We start from the raw sequence: 21,725 nt of genomic DNA, 5'->3' as shown, positions 1-21,725 counted from the left end.
AACAACCATATATGTGTACAACCTATGCCAACTTTACAGAACCTTGCCAATAACCTAACAACCATATATGTGTACAACCTATGCCAACTTTACAGAACCTTGCCAACAACCTAACAACCATATATGTGTACAACCTATGCCAACTTTACAGAACCTTGCCAATAACCTAACAACCATATATGTGTACAACCTATGCCAACTTTACAGAACCTTGCCAATAACCTAACAACCTTATATGTGTACAACCTATGCCAACTTTACAGAACCTTGACAATAACCTAACCTTACATGTGTACAATCTATGCCAACTTTACAGAACCTTGCCAATAACCTAACAACCATATATGTGTACAACCTATGCCAACTTTACAGAACTTTGCCAATAACCTAACAACCTTATATGTGTACAACCTATGCCAACTTTACAGAACCTTGCCAATAACCTAACAACCATATATGTGTACAACCTATGCCAACTTTACAGAACCTTGCCAATAACCCTAACAACCATATATGTGTACAACCTATGCCAACTTTACAGAACCTTGCCAATAACCCAACAACCTTATATGTGTACAATCTATGCCAACTTTACAGAACCTTGACAATAGCCTAACAAACTCACATATGAACAGTTTTATGAGGTAAACCACACAGTCTTGCCAGGAACCAAACAAACATTGGTGTACAACCTCTGCCCATTCTGTGGGGGTAGCTTTTGAGCAGTAAACCACAAAAAGCCTAACAAACTTCTACATATACATGTGTATGTACAACTTCTGCCAGCTTTATGGGATAAACCATACAACCTTGGAACCAAACTACACTCGAACCTGTTGTATCTGGCCAGTGAAGGAGACTAAAAAAGTGGCCGCTTAGAGCAGGCTGGGTAAAAGACTGAGCCAACACGTTTCTGTTTTATTGTTATTCATTTCAGATATGGTCAATGTTTATGCCTACATGTATTTAGTAGATATATAACATTATCCTAATATCATATCTCAAAAAATTAAGTAGTGAAGGTTATAAGCCTAAAGACGTAATGGTCTTCACACAAAGTGTACATAAACAAGCGCTCACAACCCGAGTTTTAAGTCAGCGACTGTGTGAGCACTTTTCCCACCAATATTTTCATGGTCTATACAGTTCTGCGCCAGTTTGGATATTCCAATAAACCATAGAACTATGAATCGCAGCTAGATCACTGAGCCGTATGAAAATTTATTTGGTTTGCCATTGCCGATGAAACAACAACAACATACTTTTGTGTGGATCAGGGAGGTTCAAAAGGTGTTTGTGAGAGGTCACATTTTGGCAAACCAAAAGGAAGACACAACTCCAGGTCCCTACAAAGATAATGGCCAGACAAGCCAGATACTTTGTCAAACAAACAATTCTGGGATGGAACCACAGGCGGTCAGATTATGTCCTGTTTTCCCCACTTGGACTTTATTGCTTTCACACTTCAGATAGCCACTACATAGGACTGATCCCCTTTCCTGCCAGTGGGTGTTATGACAGCTGGGCATCAAGCAAAGAGGCTTTACTGCTTTTGAGCAGTAAACCACAAACTTCACTGGTCAAGACAAAAATGCTGGTTACACTGCAAATTTTCAATTACTATCAAAGCTACCGAAGTTTGCGCCCGCCAGTTTGAAATTTTTGAATCTCCGATCATCATTACTTTTGCAAATCTTGGCCTCGTAGGGCAGGTTGATATTGGAATTTGTTACAATATATAATGGCCGCTGCCCGCGTAGGGCAGGTTGATACTGGATGATGTTACAATATATAGCAGCCACCGGTCTCGTAGGGCAGGTTGATACTGGAATTTGTTACAATATATAATGGCCGCTGCCCGCGCAGGGCAGGTTGATACTGGATGATGTTACAATATATAGCAGCCACCGGTCTCGTAGGGCAGGTTGATACTGGACTTTGTTAGAATATACAGTGGCTGCTGGCTGCGTAGGGCAGGTTGATCCTGGACTTTGTTACAATATACAGTGGCTGCTGGCTGCGTAGGGCAGGTTGATATTGGACTTTGTTACAATATACAGTGGCTGCTGGCTGCGTAGGGCAGGTTGATCCTGGACTTTGTTACAATATACAGTGGCTGCTGGCCGCGTAGGGCAGGTTGATCCTGGACTTTGTTACAAGATACAGTGGCTGCTGGCCGTGTAGGGCAGGTTGATATTGGACTTTGTTACAATATATAGTGGCCGCTGGCCGCGCAGGGCCGGTTGATATTGGACTTTGTTACAATATACAGTGGCTGCTGGCTGCGTAGGGCAGGTTGATATTGGACTTTGTTACAATATATAGTGGCCGCTGGCCGCGCAGGGCCAGTTGATATTGGACTTTGTTACAATATATAGTGGCCGCTGGCTGCGTAGGGCAGGTTGATATTGGACTTTGTTACAATATATAGTGGCCGCTGGCCGTGTAGGGCAGGTTGATATTGGAATATGTTACAATATATACTGGCCACCTTGGACAGGTGTCCGCATATTACAGGTCGTTTAACACGGAAAATCGTTCGGTCCTGGCAGACAGTGGCCACTTATGACATTTAGACGCTAAATACAGGTGCCTGTAATGTGTACAACCTCGTTGTGACGGGCTTGTCATGGTTATACCACAGGTAGCCTTGTGACATGAAAGTTTGATTCAGGCCTGTGACGTCACAGGTTAGGGGCTTATTAGATACATGTACATAGCCTAACGATCAGCCGGGACACCTTGTCAAAAATGGAGACATCATGCAGATATGAAAACTCTTGAAAGAGAAATTGAAACTCTTCAGCAGTCTGCTCATGTAGAGAATGTCACCCACCCCTCCCTCCTCCACGCCCTGGCCCTAAGCTACCGCCAACATTTCTAAAATACAATTGAGGGATTATGAAACAGCTACTTCCACACAAGCCAAATTTAGTTGTTAATTAAATCTTTCTTGACTGATGGAGTAAATATCTGGACATGAAATCTGTCTACATGATGTTAATAACATTTTAATAGTATTAATAATCATGTATCATATAATGTTATTAATTAGGTCACACATGTAAATTTTGTCAGTTTTGCATATTAAACAACGATAAATATGCCCCATGTCACGTGTACGGATATATCATACATTCTAATCCAATTATCATATAACCATGGATACATGTACATTTAAACCATCCACCACCAAGCATGTATAATCTGCCAGGAAGGACATTACTGAACATGTGACAGTGAGCCGGGTTTTAGGCAGTGGGATTTACTGTACAGTTTAGAAATCCGGAACAAATGAAGCCATGTGGAAATGTTCTATTGACCAATTTAAACTGCTGTTCGAGCGCATATCTAATCTTGGCTCTTTCTCACGATTCAGTCTCAAATATCCTTTATCAGCTCTTTATTACTGCGCAATAAAATGTAAAATTGCACTTATTCACCTGATAGCCTGACAAATCTTGCTGAGGCCTCCTTCATTTACCAGCTGTACAGCTTCAGTATATGCACAATGTTATAGATTATCGCCTGTAAAAAGTTAAATTAGTCTAACCATCCACATGGGCTTCAGAAAAAAAAATGTTTCCCCAAGGAGCAACCGATTTTAATTCTGCAAATTAATAAGACTTCCATTTCAACAGGTATTTAAATTAGAGGAGATTCCCTAGACGTTCGGCTTGGTTACTAAAGGAGACAGATAGTCCAAGCCATTTCTTCGATGTGCAGACAAAGGGCCTTTGCAAAGAAAGCCTTAATTTGGTGCTATTTACCCTTGATAATTTTAACCATAGTAACAGCCTTATGAGATAAGACTAATACTACCTGAGCATCAAAGTGTGTTACAAGTTGAATAGCCAACCACATGAAGGCAATCCTGAGGCTCCTCCCATAAAAAAGGAACAGCAGAAGAACCAAAAACTTGGGACAAACTCACAGATGCTAAACATGTACATACCAGCTGTGATGTTGACGTCATTACCACATAATAATTAACAGCTATTTATGATTTTCAATTCACAAGACAGCTTAATAAAAACAAAATGGAGAACCTATTTACCCTAATTCTTCAGCCTTTTCAATCGTCTCAGCAACTTATATTTTGAAACATTTTGCGTGATGTATGGGGTATAGAGAACTAATTTGTACTTTTATGAAGCTTACATCTTTAGTGGCCCAAAAGAACAGTTTTAGCTTCATTTTGATAATTGTATGCTTGAATTCCATGGAAAAAAGTCCTTTAGTGGTTGATAAGGTTAAAGGTTTGCAGTATGACTGATTGAACTACATACTGTAATTCGCTTGAGGGAAAGTTAATAGTCTGATGTCATTATAAGGGCAACTGCTGTCATAATTCAGTCATGAAACTCAACATGGTCACATCTAAACACCATGAAACTCAACATGGTCACATCTAAACACCATGAAACTCAACATGGTCACATCTGAACACCATGAAACTCAACATGATCACATATAAATACCACGAAACTCAACAAGGTCACATATAAACACCATGAAACTCACCATCATGGTCACATCTAAATACCATGAAACTCAACATGATCACATATAAATACCACGAAACTCAACAAGGTCACATATAAACACCATGAAACTCAACATGATCACATATAAATACCACGAAACTCAACAAGGTCACACATAAACACCATGAAACTCAACATGATCACATATAAATACCATGAAACTCAACAAGGTCACATATAAACACCATGCAACTCACCATCATGGTCACATCTAAATACCATGAAACTCACTATCATGGTCACGTATAAACACCATGAAACTCACTATCATGGTCACGTATAAATACCATGAAACTCAATAACATCATGATCACACACAACTCAACATCATGGTCATGTATACACACCATGAAACTCACTATTATGGTCATGTATACACACCATGAAACTCAACATGATCACATATAAATACCATGAAACTAAACAAGGTCACATATAAACACCATGAAACTCAACATGGTCACATATGAACACCATGAAACTCAACATGGTCACGTATAAACACCATGAAACTCACTATCATGGTCACATATAAACACCATGAAACTCACTATCATGGTCACGTATAAACACCAAGAAACTCATCATCATGGTCATATATAACCACCATGAAACTCACTATCATGGTCACGTATAAACACCATGAAACTCACCATCATGGTCATGTATACACACCATGAAACTCACTATCATGGTCACGTATAAATACCATGAAACTCACCAACAAGGTCACATATAAACACCATGAAACTCAACATGGTCACATTTAAATACCATGAAACTCAACATGGTCATGTATAAATATCATGAAATTCAACATGGTTAAGTATAAATACACAAGCAAACTGGTCCCAATTTATCTGAAATCAAATGTACTCTTCCACGTTTTTATTATCCAATGGGACCAATCTGAAGCAAGAACAATTGTTCTGGCAGCAAATTAACACCACATGAAAGACTAACCTGGTGGCATGTGTAGTTCTTATTACCCACTATTCAAATGACAGTACAAAAATAATTTCCATTTAACAAGATTTATATCTTTCACTGAAAACTGAGCAACAAAACACATGGGGATTAAAGTTTTATTATATTATGTGCGATTATCTGAAACATCAGACAAAGTTATCAGTTTCTGGGGTGACAAAATCGTGAAAAGGCTGTGTTAAAAACACACTGAGTTTGTCAAAACAAGACTGGAGGCATTTCCATGTAAGCCTGTCTATGCACAAAGACAAAACACTGAGATGTTTTTCTGTTACCTGCACACTTCTCATTCTTCATATTTTCTGAGCTACATCTAATATGTTGTCACATTTCTGTGAGTCGTGTGTACCAATCAAACATGCATGGCTATGACTACAGTTATGCCAATCAAATGATTGTGCTGACAGTGGATTTTTAGTACACATGAACTGTTTGACAATATTATAACCTATAAACAGGAAAACAAACTGAAACTCGTGAAATTCTTTGTGTGGTTCTTGTAGTGATATAACTACATCGGCTGTTATGGTATAATTCAATCAGTCCATATATTCCCACAAAAACATTCCTAAATATCCAAAAACACAGACAAATTTCATGGATACAACCACGTTTGTGTATATTAAAATTCACAACATTTCTGTGTATAGATACTTATTGACATATAATAATCAATTGTAGCAACACAAAAACAAGGTATGCCATAACTGTTCTGATTTTTCAGGCACTAACCCAGGGGGCCATTTGCATCCTTTCCAAGGTTCACTAAAGATCCAAGCCTTGCCTTCAGATGTGACAACTTGAGACAAAATTAAAATTTTAATACCTCAGATTTATTTGTTGGATTAATTCGATCAAAGATTTGCAATTAGCATCGAATATACTCACATCAAATACAATGATTACTGAGCCAATGTGCATTACATGTGGGGGGGGGGGGGGGTCTCGTTAGGATGAGCTGGTCTAGGCATCAACATTCTAGATTAAGCTCAAGGGTTGACTATAATCAGCTGGGCCCCCAAATACACACACAGATTGTAGCTACAATAGATTGTAAACACTTCGATTGAGTTTACGATTGTAGAAATAAACTAGGCTTCCTGCCAAAAGGAAGGCTATTGTAAACTTTCGGAGTTACAATCTCAATCGTACACCAAATCTGACTCATACATGATGGTGGTCTGTGTACATGGGCAATGTACCAGTCAAAAACTTTTTCTTGCCTTCATAATCATAATGATTCAGGTGCTAACAACATGTGCATAACTTGTGATTCTTTTGAGACAGTCAAATTGCACATCTCTGCAATGGAGTCCAACATTACTAACAATCTATCCAAGGCAAATACGTGTATTTGTACTTGACCTTAATTTTGTGACGACTGTAAGTATTTACAACAGGATCGATCTGATTGTAATTTCTGACAGTAATTGACGACTATCTTGACTGGCAATCCCTCCATGCAAGAGGATGATGATTGTAAATTAAAGCTCTGATCTTAGTGATTTGCAAACAACTTACGCTTACCATCCCATATGTGCCGACCTGCAAGGTTTTCATTCCTCAGCAAAATCCTCTTTCACTCTCTACAAGCTACATCATACTTATCTATACTGGCAACAAGAAAAACTGTTTTGCCACAAACCAGATCGACTTCTTAACAAGACCATATGATGTACATTCTGTCTTGTGAAGTTAAACTGTACAATGGCATGCTCACTTATGTAGCAATGTCTTACCGACAGAGAGAAGATTGAAGAGCAAGTCCATGGGGGCATTCAGCAACACTGATGTCACAGATACCAGGAGGTCGTCATTGGCTATCACCTACCAACGTAAGAACCAATTAGAACTCATGAAAACATGTCAACATATTCAAATTGGAAATCATTCAAAATATTAAATCTGTACACAGGACTTACATGTACTATGATGTAAATCATGAACACAATGTAATGCCATCAAAATCCATACAGATATGTTTCTTTTCACTAGCCCTAGACTGACTGCTAATCATTTACTACCCATGTCACATTACATTATACACCATGATCTTACATGTAACCTGCAGTGAACAGCGTAGTATATGGCCAGTACTTCTTCAGTACATACAGATGTGTAATAAATCAGCCAAAGTTTACAATGTGACAAAGAGGTATACATGGCAAGACGCTGACCTGGTCACTGACCCTAAATGTTAACCATATACCCTCACACAAAATGCTAACCCAGTCATTGACCCTAAATGTTAACCATATACCCTCACACAAAATGCTGACCTGGTCACTGACCCTAAATGGTAACCATATACCCTCACACAAAATGCTGACCTGGTCACCGATCCTAAATGGTAACCATATACCCTCACACAAAATGCTGACTATTTAGCCACCAAAGCATACTTTAATTTTCTCATTTAATTGTCAACCACACATAATTGTTTCAGGGGAAAACCAAAAACTTTCGAAAACAATTTGAATTATAAAAACAGACAATATATATATCAGAAGAATACTTCCTCAAGCTAATTTGGCTTTCAGGTGTACACTGCAAAGATGTAGCATTCAATAAGCAAACAAAGTGCATTTATCACCTTTGTCATCAATCTGTTCGAGTTAAAAGAAAACAAATGCCCAAAAAAGCATTTATAAAATTAACCAAATTTGTATAGTTTTATTTGACTGGATAATGAAAGGAAATATTACATGATTTCTTCTTTGTCTCTCAAGTTCAGAGCTTTAGAAAAGTGTGTCAGAGCCTTGGTGAATTAGTTACCACAACTCAGTCAGTACCTGACAAACCCTCTGGTCTTAATTCACCTCCTGCTGATCCAGTAAGAGCTAGATTAGCATGATTGAGCGCTTGATGGTCAATGGTCACAGGTTAACTTTTAGCATGAGACACAGCTTACTATATAAAGCTTCATGTGCATCACACCTTCACCCAGCATTACTGTGGTACTCTGAAGATATTAACTCTGATTAGCCAGCTGACTTTCTGAGTGGATCAGATGCCCAGATTTGTTGATGGGCATGGCTACCGTGACGTACCTGGGGACAGTGTCGCGCCGTCTGATGTATGATGTCAGTAATCCTCAGCCCTGGCCAGCCTGACCTGCTGACAGAGAAACTTACAAGTCCCATAAGACCTCTAATCAGCTTGTCAAGACACTCATGTCCACAAACAGCCGAGTCTTCCAGGCCAATGTCGGTTAAAGCCATCACAAAATCACTGGCATTTGAAAAGGTCTCAAGGGTATCTATCTGTCAAAAAGAATTTAGTAAACAACTAAATATTGTAAAAGATTTATTCAGTTTTCAAAAAATAATTATCTTTTTGTCACTAATGTTAGGCTCAAATGCACTGCAATTTGTCAAACTAAAAATCTGGCATTGAATGCAAAAACGAAGAAAAGAGAAACTACTTTAATTGTGTCCACGAGTGGTATATAAGTTATGCCATCTTACTGCAGGCAACCTATAGCACACAAACATCTTTGCTTGAGGCAATTTGTTTTCATTCTGCAATATTCCTCTTTATTCTCGCTTATTCTAGCCTGTCTATCGGGAATACTAAAAGCAATATTCTAATTGAATGGATTAACCATTTCAATTTTCATCAGCCATTGCCCCTGTCACAGAAATGAATTATTCTCTCAAATTAAAGGCATAACATCTAGGGTAATTATGACAAAACAAAAAAAAAAGTTGAAAAAAAAAAACAAACAAAAAAGAAATGCAACAGAACATCCTGAAGGAAATATGTGGCTTTTTGTGTACAATCAACCTGTAGAACTGCAATGTTGTTGGCCAAAAAGGAGATAAGCTGCTCTCTGATTCGATGGCTTCCTTTTCTGCAAACTAGAAGCAGCACTTTCTGGAGGACTTGTCTCAGGGGAAATAACTGTTGAGATGGTTGTGGATGCAGGAGGACAAACTTGAGGAAGGGTGCCAACATGGACACAATATGCTCTTCTGATCTAGAATATTAATAAAAACACAGAAGACTTTTAAGCCAAACGATACATCACAAACATATAAACAGAGAAGGAGCATCACTTCATTTATTTAAAGAAACACTTTAAAATAGCAACAAAGGCTTAGTTACATGTCGTGCTCACAAGTGGATAGCTGTACACTTACACGTAGGTCATCATTACTATGGGTACAAGTATGTAAACTGTAGAATGTCTTCAACTATTCTTTCCAAATGACCGTTTAAAGAGCTCAGCAACACAGATGCCCAATGCAGATTTGTGAAAAAATATCACCAAACGTGTTGTGAAATTGTGGAAAGTTTTAATTTTAGAAACATATCTTATGATTGACACGCTCACCCTGAAAAGAGCAAAAAACAAAAAAACTTTTGTGAAAGTTGGTCAAAGCACCTGATGCGTATATGGACTGACCTTACAATGACAGTATTATTGGCAGTGTTATTGAACAGAGATATTCAATATAGCTTTATCACTTAGTATGGGACATGACCACATGTGAATTACTCAATGAGGACAACTTAAACCCTGCTAAACTGACTTCTAAATGAGCATCAGTTTACAACTTAGAACTGAGGTATACATAATAGAAAACTCTGAAGGAGTTCACAATTTGAGCCAGCAACATTCTAACAGAAAATTTTCCATGATTTTCTGACACTATGAAAATACAGAATGATAAATTCTTTCCAATTTTAAATATTAAACAGTGATATAAGAACGGATTCTTTACCTTTTGCTGGCATGGCAGCAGATTACATAGACTTCCTGTTGAAGAAGCGGCCATGACTCTTCAGGCCGATTGGTGAATATTGTGATGAATGGATGTGGTGGGCTCCTACAACATAAAATATGCTACGTTGGTCTAAACACTTCAATATCTCACTTATATGATGGCAGCCAACATTAATGGTGGGAGGAAGTCAGGCAGAAACCCATACGCAGGTTGCTATCTGACCATCCCACGTACGTGTATGACTGGAGAGGAAACCAGCATGTGCTGGAATCGAATTCACAGTGGCCGCATTGGTGAGACATGTTTGAGTTTTTTCACTGTGCTGGCACGCTAACCACTCAAACACCAGTAAAGCTCAAGTCTTTAGGTTTAATTAAGTTCAAAGTATATCTCATGTTCAAAAATTGTATCTGATTTATGACTAAAACAGCACAACTAATAACCTACAGCTTGACCTGATCCAATTGGCTATGGTCACAAATATTATTTTCAACCAGATTCCAAAAGAGATCGAATAAAAGATCTGACTTGAGAAAGTATGCCAAAGCTCCTGTGCTGACCACATATCAGGTACAGAAGACCCACAGATAAATCCAGCATTGGTAGTTATGAAGATACATGTGTTCTATACTGGTATGCAGTTCTATACTGATATGTCATTTCTCAATGACACCATTCAGGAGTTGTTATATTCATAGGTCGTGTCCTGCTTCTCTAAGGTTTTGAAGATAAAAATGTGTTTTCATACCAAACAATCACAGAAAGGAGGCGAAACAATTTGGAGATCTATGGCATTATGACACAAATATAAATGGTTCAATACAAAGTGGGCAGGTTGTTTGCTACTTTGTAAGCTCTCCAACCCCTGCCTCCAAGGCTCAGTTGGTAGAGTGTCCCCTTCGGGGTGGCAGATCCAGTGTCAATCCTGGGTGGGGTCACATCTGAGACCTTAAAAGAGGAAGTTGTAGTTTCCTTGCTTGGTGTTGAGCATTAAGGGGATAGAGGAAAGACTGGTAGACCCATATCAGTATAATGGCTCGAGTGGGCGGCTTTCTTGCCTTCAGTATTATAGGCTCATGCCCACTCAGCATGATGAGGCATGTCAACTAATGTCAGAATACTCAGCATGCAGATATGGTTTACGTGTATGAAGAGAAATGGAAAACCAGGGAATGATGGACATATACACTATACGTCAACACCGAGAGACCAGCCTACAACATTATCATGCATTCAATATCCTTAAGTCCTTATTCTATGTTTAAAGGCTAATATTTATTTTATTTATTAAATTGGTGTTTTACACTGTACTTAAGAATATATCCCTTATACGACGAGGGCCAGAATTATGGTGGGAGGCCGGTTGCTGGCAGACTTTCCCAGGTACGACCAGAGAGGAAGCCATTAAAGGGCAATAATACAATGGAAATAAATGATACTGTGCAACCCATACAGCACAGGCACATCCCCACATGGTCTCTGCGGGTCATGCATATTTCAAGAAATCCAATTACAGCTGTAGAAGGAAATGTTTTAAGGTAATGATTACACACAGAGACAGATAGACAGACAGACAGACAGACGTCCAGACTGTATATCCTAATGTATTACTTGCATTTTCAGTTTGACAACAAGGAGTCATTAGGTGCATATACATATATTGTGTCTTCTTGGGCAAGTCCATGCCACCTCAGTGCAGTCGCCACTGAAGTATCATGCTGAAGACACCAGACATGACACTCCACCCAGTCCCCTTATACTGGATATGACTGGTGTTACCACATTACCGACAACCTGATCTCACAGAAAACAAATGTGACACCTGCATGTAAAAATATGGCAGCAACACAACACTGCAAAAGTCATCAAAGTTCAGAAATTAATCATAACATTGTAAAATGGTTGAAGTAGTTTTCACACAATAAAACTGGCTAAAGTTCAAAAATGTGTAAAGCCTTCATCTGTCAGGATAATATTAGCTCCGCCACTATGCATCTCATCCCTCCGGAGTCTGATGTTTGGCAGTTGGTGGTGGCAGTGTCTCCATGTATGAGGGGAGGCTGAAAGTTCTGGGTCTAAGGAGTCATCTGCTCATTTTTGTTGGTTAGATCAGATCCTTATCAATATATAAAAGAAGTCACAGGTTCTTGTGGTCATTGTATACGATATACATGTAAGTAGTTGTACTTAAAACATCACCATGTCTGATGAATCAACATTCTATATGTACTTCAATCTTGAGCAACGCACAGCGATCAAATTCCTCACGAAGAGAAATAAAATGCTCAAGAACATTTTTGAGGCAATACTCTACAGTGAAACGCTGGTGTCAACTGTTCTGGCATGGATGAGAGTGAATCACAACGACAGCCGTTCTGGCCACCCATCAACGGCAGTGACTGACAAAAACATTGACAAAGTCAAGGAACTTGTGCTAAAAGATTGTAGCATGAGGTTGTGACAGATGACTGAAGCTCTTAAGATGAGTAAGGAATGAGTTGGAGAAATTTTGCTGGTACATTTTCATGTGCAAAAAATATGTGCACGTTGGGTACTGAAAAAGGTCACTCTGCTTGACAAACAGAGGCAAGTTGAATTTTCGTGAGTTTTTGGAGCTGTGCATGGACAATTCAGACAAAGTTTGCTCTTGTATCGTTACCACGCGCAGACGCCATACTCGACGAAATCCAAACAGCTGTTGATGCAGAGGATTCAGAGTTCAAAAGTCGGCATCCAAGCTCATGGCCACAATCTTTCAGGATTGTGAAGGGATTCTTCTCATTGATTTCCTGCCTACATTAAATGGGACATATGCTGGCCTTTTGATCAAGGAACAACAAGCCATTGTTGAGAAGGCGTCCTCTTTTTGCAATTCAATGCACCCCTTCACACTGCTCAACCCAACAAGGTCACCTGCGAGGGAAAAGGTTTGAGGATGAAGAAAACATCAAGGAGATAGTGAACGAACATTCTGAGGGGAAAGACAAAGAATATTTTTCTTAATGGTACAGTATTAAGGCATTGTATATGAAATGTGGAAAATGTATTGAATTAGAGGGAGATTGTGTTGAAAACTAAAGATTATTTCAGTTTTCTATTTCTTGTTTCAGGCCGAGGGCTTTCAGTCTCCACTTGTATTTACACAGAGAAAAAATTACAAACCTCCAGGGCAATACTTAAGTTTTTTCTTTGTGCATCCATTGTACATTTAAAGAGAAAATACCCATGCCAATGAACAAAAATCATATGCCAATGAACAAGCATCTGATGCCAATGTACAAAAGTCACATCCAATGTACAAAAATCATATGCCAATGAACAAAAATCACATGCCAATGAACAAAAATCACATGCCAATGACAATTTTTTTTACAATGGTGTAATTGCTAATGTGACATGAACAGCCTGGATCCAGTCTGCTTCTCATGATGACCTCGCAGGTCACTATATACTCTCTACATACACACACAAAATTCACCAATGTCTACAGACGCTGCCCTACAAGCTATTACAGTTTCAACAGCTGATACGGGAATCACTATATAGTAAAGAGATGCTATAGAGTTCAATAGTTGTGGGAGTTACCCTATTATAAAAGAAAATTAACACACATTCAGTTGTATTGGAACATGCCTTCTGTTTCAGATTTGACAGACAGCAGCATGAAGGGAATGGCAGAGAGAATGTCAGTAATACCACGAACTGAGTCGAGTATTACAGGAAGTAACTCTTTTGTCAACGTCTGGAGGAGCCCACCTGTCAGCGCTTAATCAAGGCCTTGTGAGCCAATCAGCTCCCTCCTACCAGCCTGGGGCGCTATGAGCAGCCCGGCAATCCTGACAATGAAGGCCAAGTAACATTTGTCAAAACACGATTAAATTTACAGCCGCCAGTTTTTAATCAGCTAGTGTTTCTGCTTCGATGGTTAACATGACTACCGTTCGCTATGATTACAGGAGGTTAAATTTTGGTCAATATTTCTGCGAGACTGTTCACTTCCTTGAGTGTAGTTTAATCGATACAAAACACAAGAAATTAAAGATTACATTTTTGCCAATGTTTGACTATATGCCTATACTCAAGATGGCATGCAACTTTGGTTTTTTAAGTTTATCAGATTAATCAATTATAGAGGGGGATTACATGGCCTCAAAGTTGTCATTACTTTCTGTCGCAGAATTTTCCAGACTAGGTGGTGCCCGTGCACATCCATCAATGTGTCCAAATATGCTGGAATTAACGCTTCATCGACGCAACCTAATAACAGTAGCTGAAGGGCGTAGAATTGAGGTCACCAATCTGACCAGGGAAACAACTGTTCTACTTTTCAACCCAAAATCTACCAACACAGATAATTAATTCAGAAACTTTGTTACAATAGCTTATACATGTATATGAAAATGTATTGATTTGATGGCTGTTTATCACCATACTCAAGAATTGTTCATTACAGAATGACGGTCAATGAATGGGGCTGCAATATTCAGGATGTGCCAAATAGGCATAACTATCAAGTGACAAAATAGGATTGTAATGTCCAGGCTTGACAAAGAGTACTGCTCAGGGTGAGACAACACAGAACGTTCAGGATGTGACAAACAGGCATAACTATCAAGTGACAAAATAGGATTGTAATGTCCAGGCTTGACAAAGAGGACTGATCAGGGTGAGACAACACAGAACGTTCAGGATGTGACAAACCGGCATAGCTATCAGTGACAAAATGGGATTGCAATGTCCAGGCTTGACAAAGAGGACTGATCAGGGTGAGACAACACAGAACATTCAGGATGTGACAAACAGGCATAGCTATCAGTGACAAAATGGGATTGCAATGTCCAGGCTTGACAAAGAGGACTGATCAGGGTGAGACAACACAGAATGTTCAGGATGTGACAAACAGGCATAGCCATCAAGTGACAAAATGAGATTGTAATGTCCAGGCTTGACAAAGAGGACTGATCAGGGTGAGACAACACAGAACGTTCAGGATGTGACAAACAGGCATAGCTATCAGTGACAAAATGGGATTGCAATGTCCAGGCTTGACAAAGAGTACTGTTCAGGGTGAGACAACACAGAACGTTCAGGATGTGACAAACAGGCATAACTATCAAGTGACAAAATGGGATTGTAATGTCCAGGCTTGACAAAGAGGACTGCTCAGGGTGAGACAACACAGAACGTTCAGGATGTGACAAACAGGCATAACTATCAAGTGACAAAATGGGACTGTAATGTCCAGGCTTGACAAAGAGGACTGATCAGGGTGAGACAACACAGAACGTTCACGATGTGACAAAGAGGCATAGCTATCAGTGACAAAATGGGATTGTAATGTCCAGGCTTGACAAAGAGTACTGCTCAGGGTGAGACAACACAGAACGTTCAGGATGTGACAAACAGGCATAGCTATCAGTGACAAAATGGGATTGCAATGTCCAGGCTTGACAAAGAGTACTGCTCAGGGTGAGACAACACAGAACGTTCAGGATGTGACAAACATGCATAGCTATCAGTGACAAAATGGGATTGCAATGTCCAGGCTTGACAAAGAGGACTGATCAGGGTGAGACAACACAGAACGACAAATAGGCATAGCTATCAGTGACAAAATGGGATTGTAATGTCCAGGCTTGACAAAGAGGACTGATCAGGGTGAGACAACACAGAACGTTCAGGATGTGACAAACAGGCATAACTATCAAGTGACAAAATGGGATTGTAATGTCCAGGCTTGACAAAGAGGACTGATCAGGGTGAGACAACACAGAACGTTCACGATGTGACAAATAGGCATAACTATCAGTGACAAAATGAGATTGTAATGTCCAGGCTTGACAAAGAGTACTGCTCAGGGTGAGACAACACAGAACGTTCAGGATGTGACAAACAGGCATAGCTATCAGTGACAAAATGGGATTGCAATGTCCAGGCTTGACAAAGAGTACTGCTCAGGGTGAGACAACACAGAACGTTTAGGATGTGACAAACATGCATAGCTATCAGTGACAAAATGGGATTGCAATGTCCAGGCTTGACAAAGAGGACTGATCAGGGTGAGACAACACAGAACGTTCAGGATGTGACAAACAGGCATAACTATCAAGTGACAAAATGGGATTGTAATGTCCAGGCTTGACAAAGAGGACTGATCAGGGTGAGACAACACAGAACGTTCAGGATGTGACAAACAGGCATAACTATCAAGTGACAAAATGGGATTGTAATGTCCAGGCTTGACAAAGAGGACTGATCAGGGTGAGACAACACAGAACGTTCAGGATGTGACAAATAGGCATAGCTATCAGTGACAAAATGGGATTGCAATGTCCAGGCTTGACAAAGAGTACTGCTCAGGGTGAGACAACACAGAACGTTCAGGACGTGACAAACATGCATAGCTATCAGTGACAAAATGGAATTGCAATGTCCAGGCTTGACAAAGAGGACTGATCAGGGTGAGACAACACAGAACGTTCAGGATGTGACAAACAGGCATAACTATCAAGTGACAAAATGGGATTGTAATGTCCAGGCTTGACAAAGAGGACTGATCAGGGTGAGACAACACAGAACGTTCAGGATGTGACAAACAGGCAAAACTATCAAGTGACAAAATGGGATTGTAATGTCCAGGCTTGACAAAGAGGACTGATCAGGGTGAGACAACACAGAACGTTCAGGATGTGACAAACAGGCATAGCTATCAAGTGACAAAATGGGATTGTAATGTCCAGGCTTGACAAAGAGGACTGATCAGGGTGAGACAACACGGAACATTCAGGATGTGACAAACAGGCATAACTATCAGTGACAAAATGGGATTGCAATGTCCAGGCTTGACAAAGAGTACTGATCAGGGTGAGACAACACAGAACGTTCAGGATGTGACAAACAGGCATAGCTATCAGTGACAAAATGGGATTGCAATGTCCAGGCTTGACAAAGAGTACTGATCAGGGTGAGACAACACAGAACGTTCAGGATGTGACAAACAGGCATAGCTATCAAGTGACAAAATGGGATTGCAATGTCCAGGCTTGACAAAGAGTACTGCTCAGGGTGAGACAACACAGAACGTTCAGGATGTGACAAACAGGCATAACTATCAAGTGACAAAATGAGATTGTAATGTCCAGGCTTGACAAAGAGTACTGCCCAGGGTGAGACAACACAGAACATTCAGGATGTGACAAACAGGCATAGCTATCAGTGACAAAATGGGATTGCAATGTCCAGGCTTGACAAAGAGGACTGATCAGGGTGAGACAACACAGAACGTTCAGGATGTGACAAATATGCATAGCTATCAGTGACAAAATGGGATTGCAATGTCCAGGCTTGACAAAGAGGACTGCTCAGGGTGAGACAACACAGAACGTTCAGGATGTGACAAACAGGCATAGCTATCAGTGACAAAATGGGATTGCAATGTCCAGGCTTGACATGAGGACTGATCAGGGTGAGACAACACAGAACGTTCAGGACGTGACAAACAGGCATAACTATCAAGTGACAAAATGAGATTGTAATGTCCAGGCTTGACAAAGAGTACTGATCAGGGTGAGACAACACAGAACGTTCAGGATGTGACAAACAGGCATAACTATCAAGTGACAAAATGGGATTGTAATGTCCAGGCTTGACAAAGAGGACTGATCAGGGTGAGACAACACGGAACGTTCAGGATGTGACAAACAGGCATAGCTATCAAGTGACAAAATGAGATTGTAATGTCCAGGCTTGACAAAGAGGACTGATCAGGGTGAGACAACACAAAACGTTCAGGACGTGACAAACATGCATAGCTATCAAGTGACAAAATGAGATTGTAATGTCCAGGCTTGACAAAGACGACTGCTCAGGGTGAGACAACACAGAACGTTCAGGATGTGACAAATATGCATAGCTATCAGTGACAAAATGGGATTGCAATGTCCAGGCTTGACAAAGAGTACTGATCAGGGTGAGACAACACAGAACGTTCAGGATGTGACAAAGAGGCATAGCTATCAGTGACAAAATGGGATTGTAATGTCCAGGCTTGACAAAGAGGACTGATCAGGGTGAGACAACACAGAACGTTCAGGATGTGACAAACAGGCATAACTATCAAGTGACAAAATGGGATTGTAATGTCCAGGCTTGACAAAGAGGACTGATCAGGGTGAGACAGCACAGAACGTTCAGGATGTGACAAACAGGCATAGCTATCAGTGACAAAATGGGATTGTAATGTCCAGGCTTGACATGAGGACTGATCAGGGTGAGACAACACAGAACGTTCAGGATGTGACAAACATGCATAACTATCAAGTGACAAAATGGGATTGTAATGTCCAGGCTTGACAAAGAGGACTGATCAGGGTGAGACAACACAGAACGTTCAGGACGTGACAAACAGGCATAGCTATCAGTGACAAAATGGGATTGTAATGTCCAGGCTTGACAAAGAGTACTGATCAGGGTGAGACAACACAGAACGTTCAGGATGTGACAAACAGGCATAGCTATCAAGTGACAAAATGGGATTGCAATGTCCAGGCTTGACAAAGAGTACTGCTCAGGGTGAGACAACACAGAACGTTCAGGATGTGACAAACAGGCATAACTATCAAGTGACAAAATGAGATTGTAATGTCCAGGCTTGACAAAGAGGACTGATCAGGGTGAGACAACACAGAACATTCAGGATGTGACAAACAGGCATAGCTATCAGTGACAAAATGGGATTGCAATGTCTAGGCTTGACAAAGAGGACTGATCAGGGTGAGACAACACAGAACGTTCAGGACGTGACAAACAGGCATAACTATCAAGTGACAAAATGAGATTGTAATGTCCAGGCTTGACAAAGAGGACTGCTCAGGGTGAGACAACACAGAACGTTCAGGATGTGACAAACAGGCATAGCTATCAGTGACAAAATGGGATTGCAATGTCCAGGCTTGACATGAGGACTGATCAGGGTGAGACAACACAGAACGTTCAGGACGTGACAAACAGGCATAACTATCAAGTGACAAAATGAGATTGTAATGTCCAGGCTTGACAAAGAGTACTGATCAGGGTGAGACAACACAGAACGTTCAGGATGTGACAAACAGGCATAACTATCAAGTGACAAAATGGGATTGTAATGTCCAGGCTTGACAAAGAGGACTGATCAGGGTGAGACAACACGGAACGTTCAGGACGTGACAAACAGGCATAGCTATCAAGTGACAAAATGAGATTGTAATGTCCAGGCTTGACAAAGAGGACTGATCAGGGTGAGACAACACAAAACGTTCAGGACGTGACAAACATGCATAGCTATCAAGTGACAAAATGAGATTGTAATGTCCAGGCTTGACAAAGACGACTGCTCAGGGTGAGACAACACAGAACGTTCAGGATGTGACAAATATGCATAGCTATCAGTGACAAAATGGGATTGCAATGTCCAGGCTTGACAAAGAGTACTGCCCAGGGTGAGACAACACAGAACGTTGAGGATGTGACAAACAGGCATAGCTATCAAGTGACAAAATGGGATTGCAATGTCCAGGCTTGACAAAGAGTACTGCTCAGGGTGAGACAACACAGAACGTTCAGGATGTGACAAACAGGCATAGCTATCAGTGACAAAATGGGATTGTAATGTCCAGGCTTGACAAAGAGGACTGCCCAGGGTGAGACAACACAGAACGTTCAGGATGTGACAAACATGCATAGCTATCAAGTGACAAAATGGGATTGCAATGTCCAGGCTTGACAAAGAGGACTGCTCAGGGTGAGACAACACAGAACGTTCAGGATGTGACAAACATGCATAACTATCAAGTGACAAAATGAGATTGTAATGACCAGGCTTGACAAAGACGACTGCCCAGGGTGAAACAAAGGAGAGTGTTCAGAATCCTGCTCATCTGACTGTTGCTTATAATGCCATACTAAAGGACTTTTTACTTTTACGATGAAGTGTCTGGTGTAAACCACCGGCCTTAATGGCAAGTTACTGACAATTTAACTCTCATACATGTAACCTGGAAATATGCACATGCTGTTGATAGACACGGTCATCGATGAACGTTAGACTACATGTCCACATGACAGCGCTGACTGCTTAAAGTCACCAAAACTTCTGATTTAAGACTAAGAGCAAAGGGAATATATAAATTCTCTGTCCAAGGCTGGCTTTGAGCTCGCACCTTGTGTGTATCAGTGACTAAGAAGAGTGCCTCTAACCACTAGATCACAACCCACACCCTCACAAAACGTAAAGGGTCCAGTTATATTACGTGTATAACATTCAATTTGGCCTTGGAGGTTTGGAAAAGAAACAAGGAACAACTCATGGTCTTTGGCAAAAACTATGATCAGGAACTTAGCTGATGGTGCCAGGGATACATATCTTATACAAGACATATAAATGTCAATGTATCATTTTAATTTCAGATGAAATTCGAAGCCCACGCTTTGGCCTTCTTGAAGAAATGGCCCGAAGCATATGTCACAGTGTCACAATTGACAAAGCACTGGTACATTATTAGTGCTGCTGCTGTTGTCCTATCAGACAAGTCACTTATAAGGTCAGTTATCGTAAGCCCTCGGCTACACGGGTTGGACAGAAGTAACTTTGTCAGATCAGTAAAGTACCCCAGGTAATTGGATTATCTCTATCTTCACGGGGCATATAACCCTAGGTATACAACTGTGTTACATGTCAGATAAAGTCCATCTAGAACAAATCTGGGGCTATAACAACTGTCTGTCTCTTTCTTTCTGCGGGGCTCACGATCCACTAGAAGTAATAATTTACTCACTGGAGAAGCTGAGAGTATACCTTATATATGCTGTTCCTGAATTCCCCAAATGTTTGTACAGTTTTTACAATTTAACAGCCATGCACGCTATGACAATGATTTCATCTCATTGGACACTGATTTACCAAAGTGATTAACTCATGTCACAAAACAATGGTGCAATTCTAGTTCATAGTCATACACTTGATTGACATTTAACACAGCTTGTACAGTATAAACTGCAAACACATGCAGGCACAATGAAAACACAAGGCTGTGAAACACAGTATGCCCAATTGTAAAGCTTACAGTTTTCACCTGGTTGTCTATGTACTGCTGTTCTGATCTAAAATACCAGGCTGTGAAAAACAGTATGCTCAATTATAAAGCTTACAGTTTTCACCTGGTTGTCTATGTACTGCTGTTCTGATCCAAAATACCAGGCTGTGAAACACAGTATGCTCAATTATAAAGCTTACAGTTTTCACCTGGTTGTCTATGTACTACTGTTCTGATCTAAAATACCAGGCTGTGAAAAACAGTATGCTCAATTATAAAGCTTACAGTTTTCACCTGGTTGTCTATGTACTGCTGTTCTGATCTAAAATACCAGGCTGTGAAAAACAGTACGCTCAATTATAAAGCTTACGGTTTTCACCTGGTTGTCTATG

General features: G+C 40.3%; 1 protein-coding gene across 1 annotated transcript in view; it reads right to left on the bottom strand.

Moving 5' to 3' along the window:
• LOC135472417 (focadhesin-like) overlaps positions 1-21,725 on the bottom strand; it is a 43,562-nt gene that overhangs the window by 5,287 nt on the left and 16,550 nt on the right. The window contains exons 4-7 of the mRNA XM_064751915.1: positions 10,262-10,366; positions 9,321-9,513; positions 8,585-8,797; positions 7,274-7,361 (exon numbers count right to left, since the gene is read on the bottom strand). Coding sequence (XP_064607985.1) covers positions 7,274-7,361; positions 8,585-8,797; positions 9,321-9,513; positions 10,262-10,366 — 599 coding nt within the window. The remainder of the gene's footprint in view (positions 1-7,273; positions 7,362-8,584; positions 8,798-9,320; positions 9,514-10,261; positions 10,367-21,725) is intronic.

Source organism: Liolophura sinensis, chromosome 8 (assembly GCF_032854445.1).
Source record: "Liolophura sinensis isolate JHLJ2023 chromosome 8, CUHK_Ljap_v2, whole genome shotgun sequence".
NCBI classification, from domain to species: Eukaryota; Metazoa; Mollusca; class Polyplacophora; order Chitonida; family Chitonidae; genus Liolophura; species Liolophura sinensis.
Note: the sequence above shows the minus strand (reverse complement) of the source record. Positions and strands in the feature narration are given on the sequence as shown.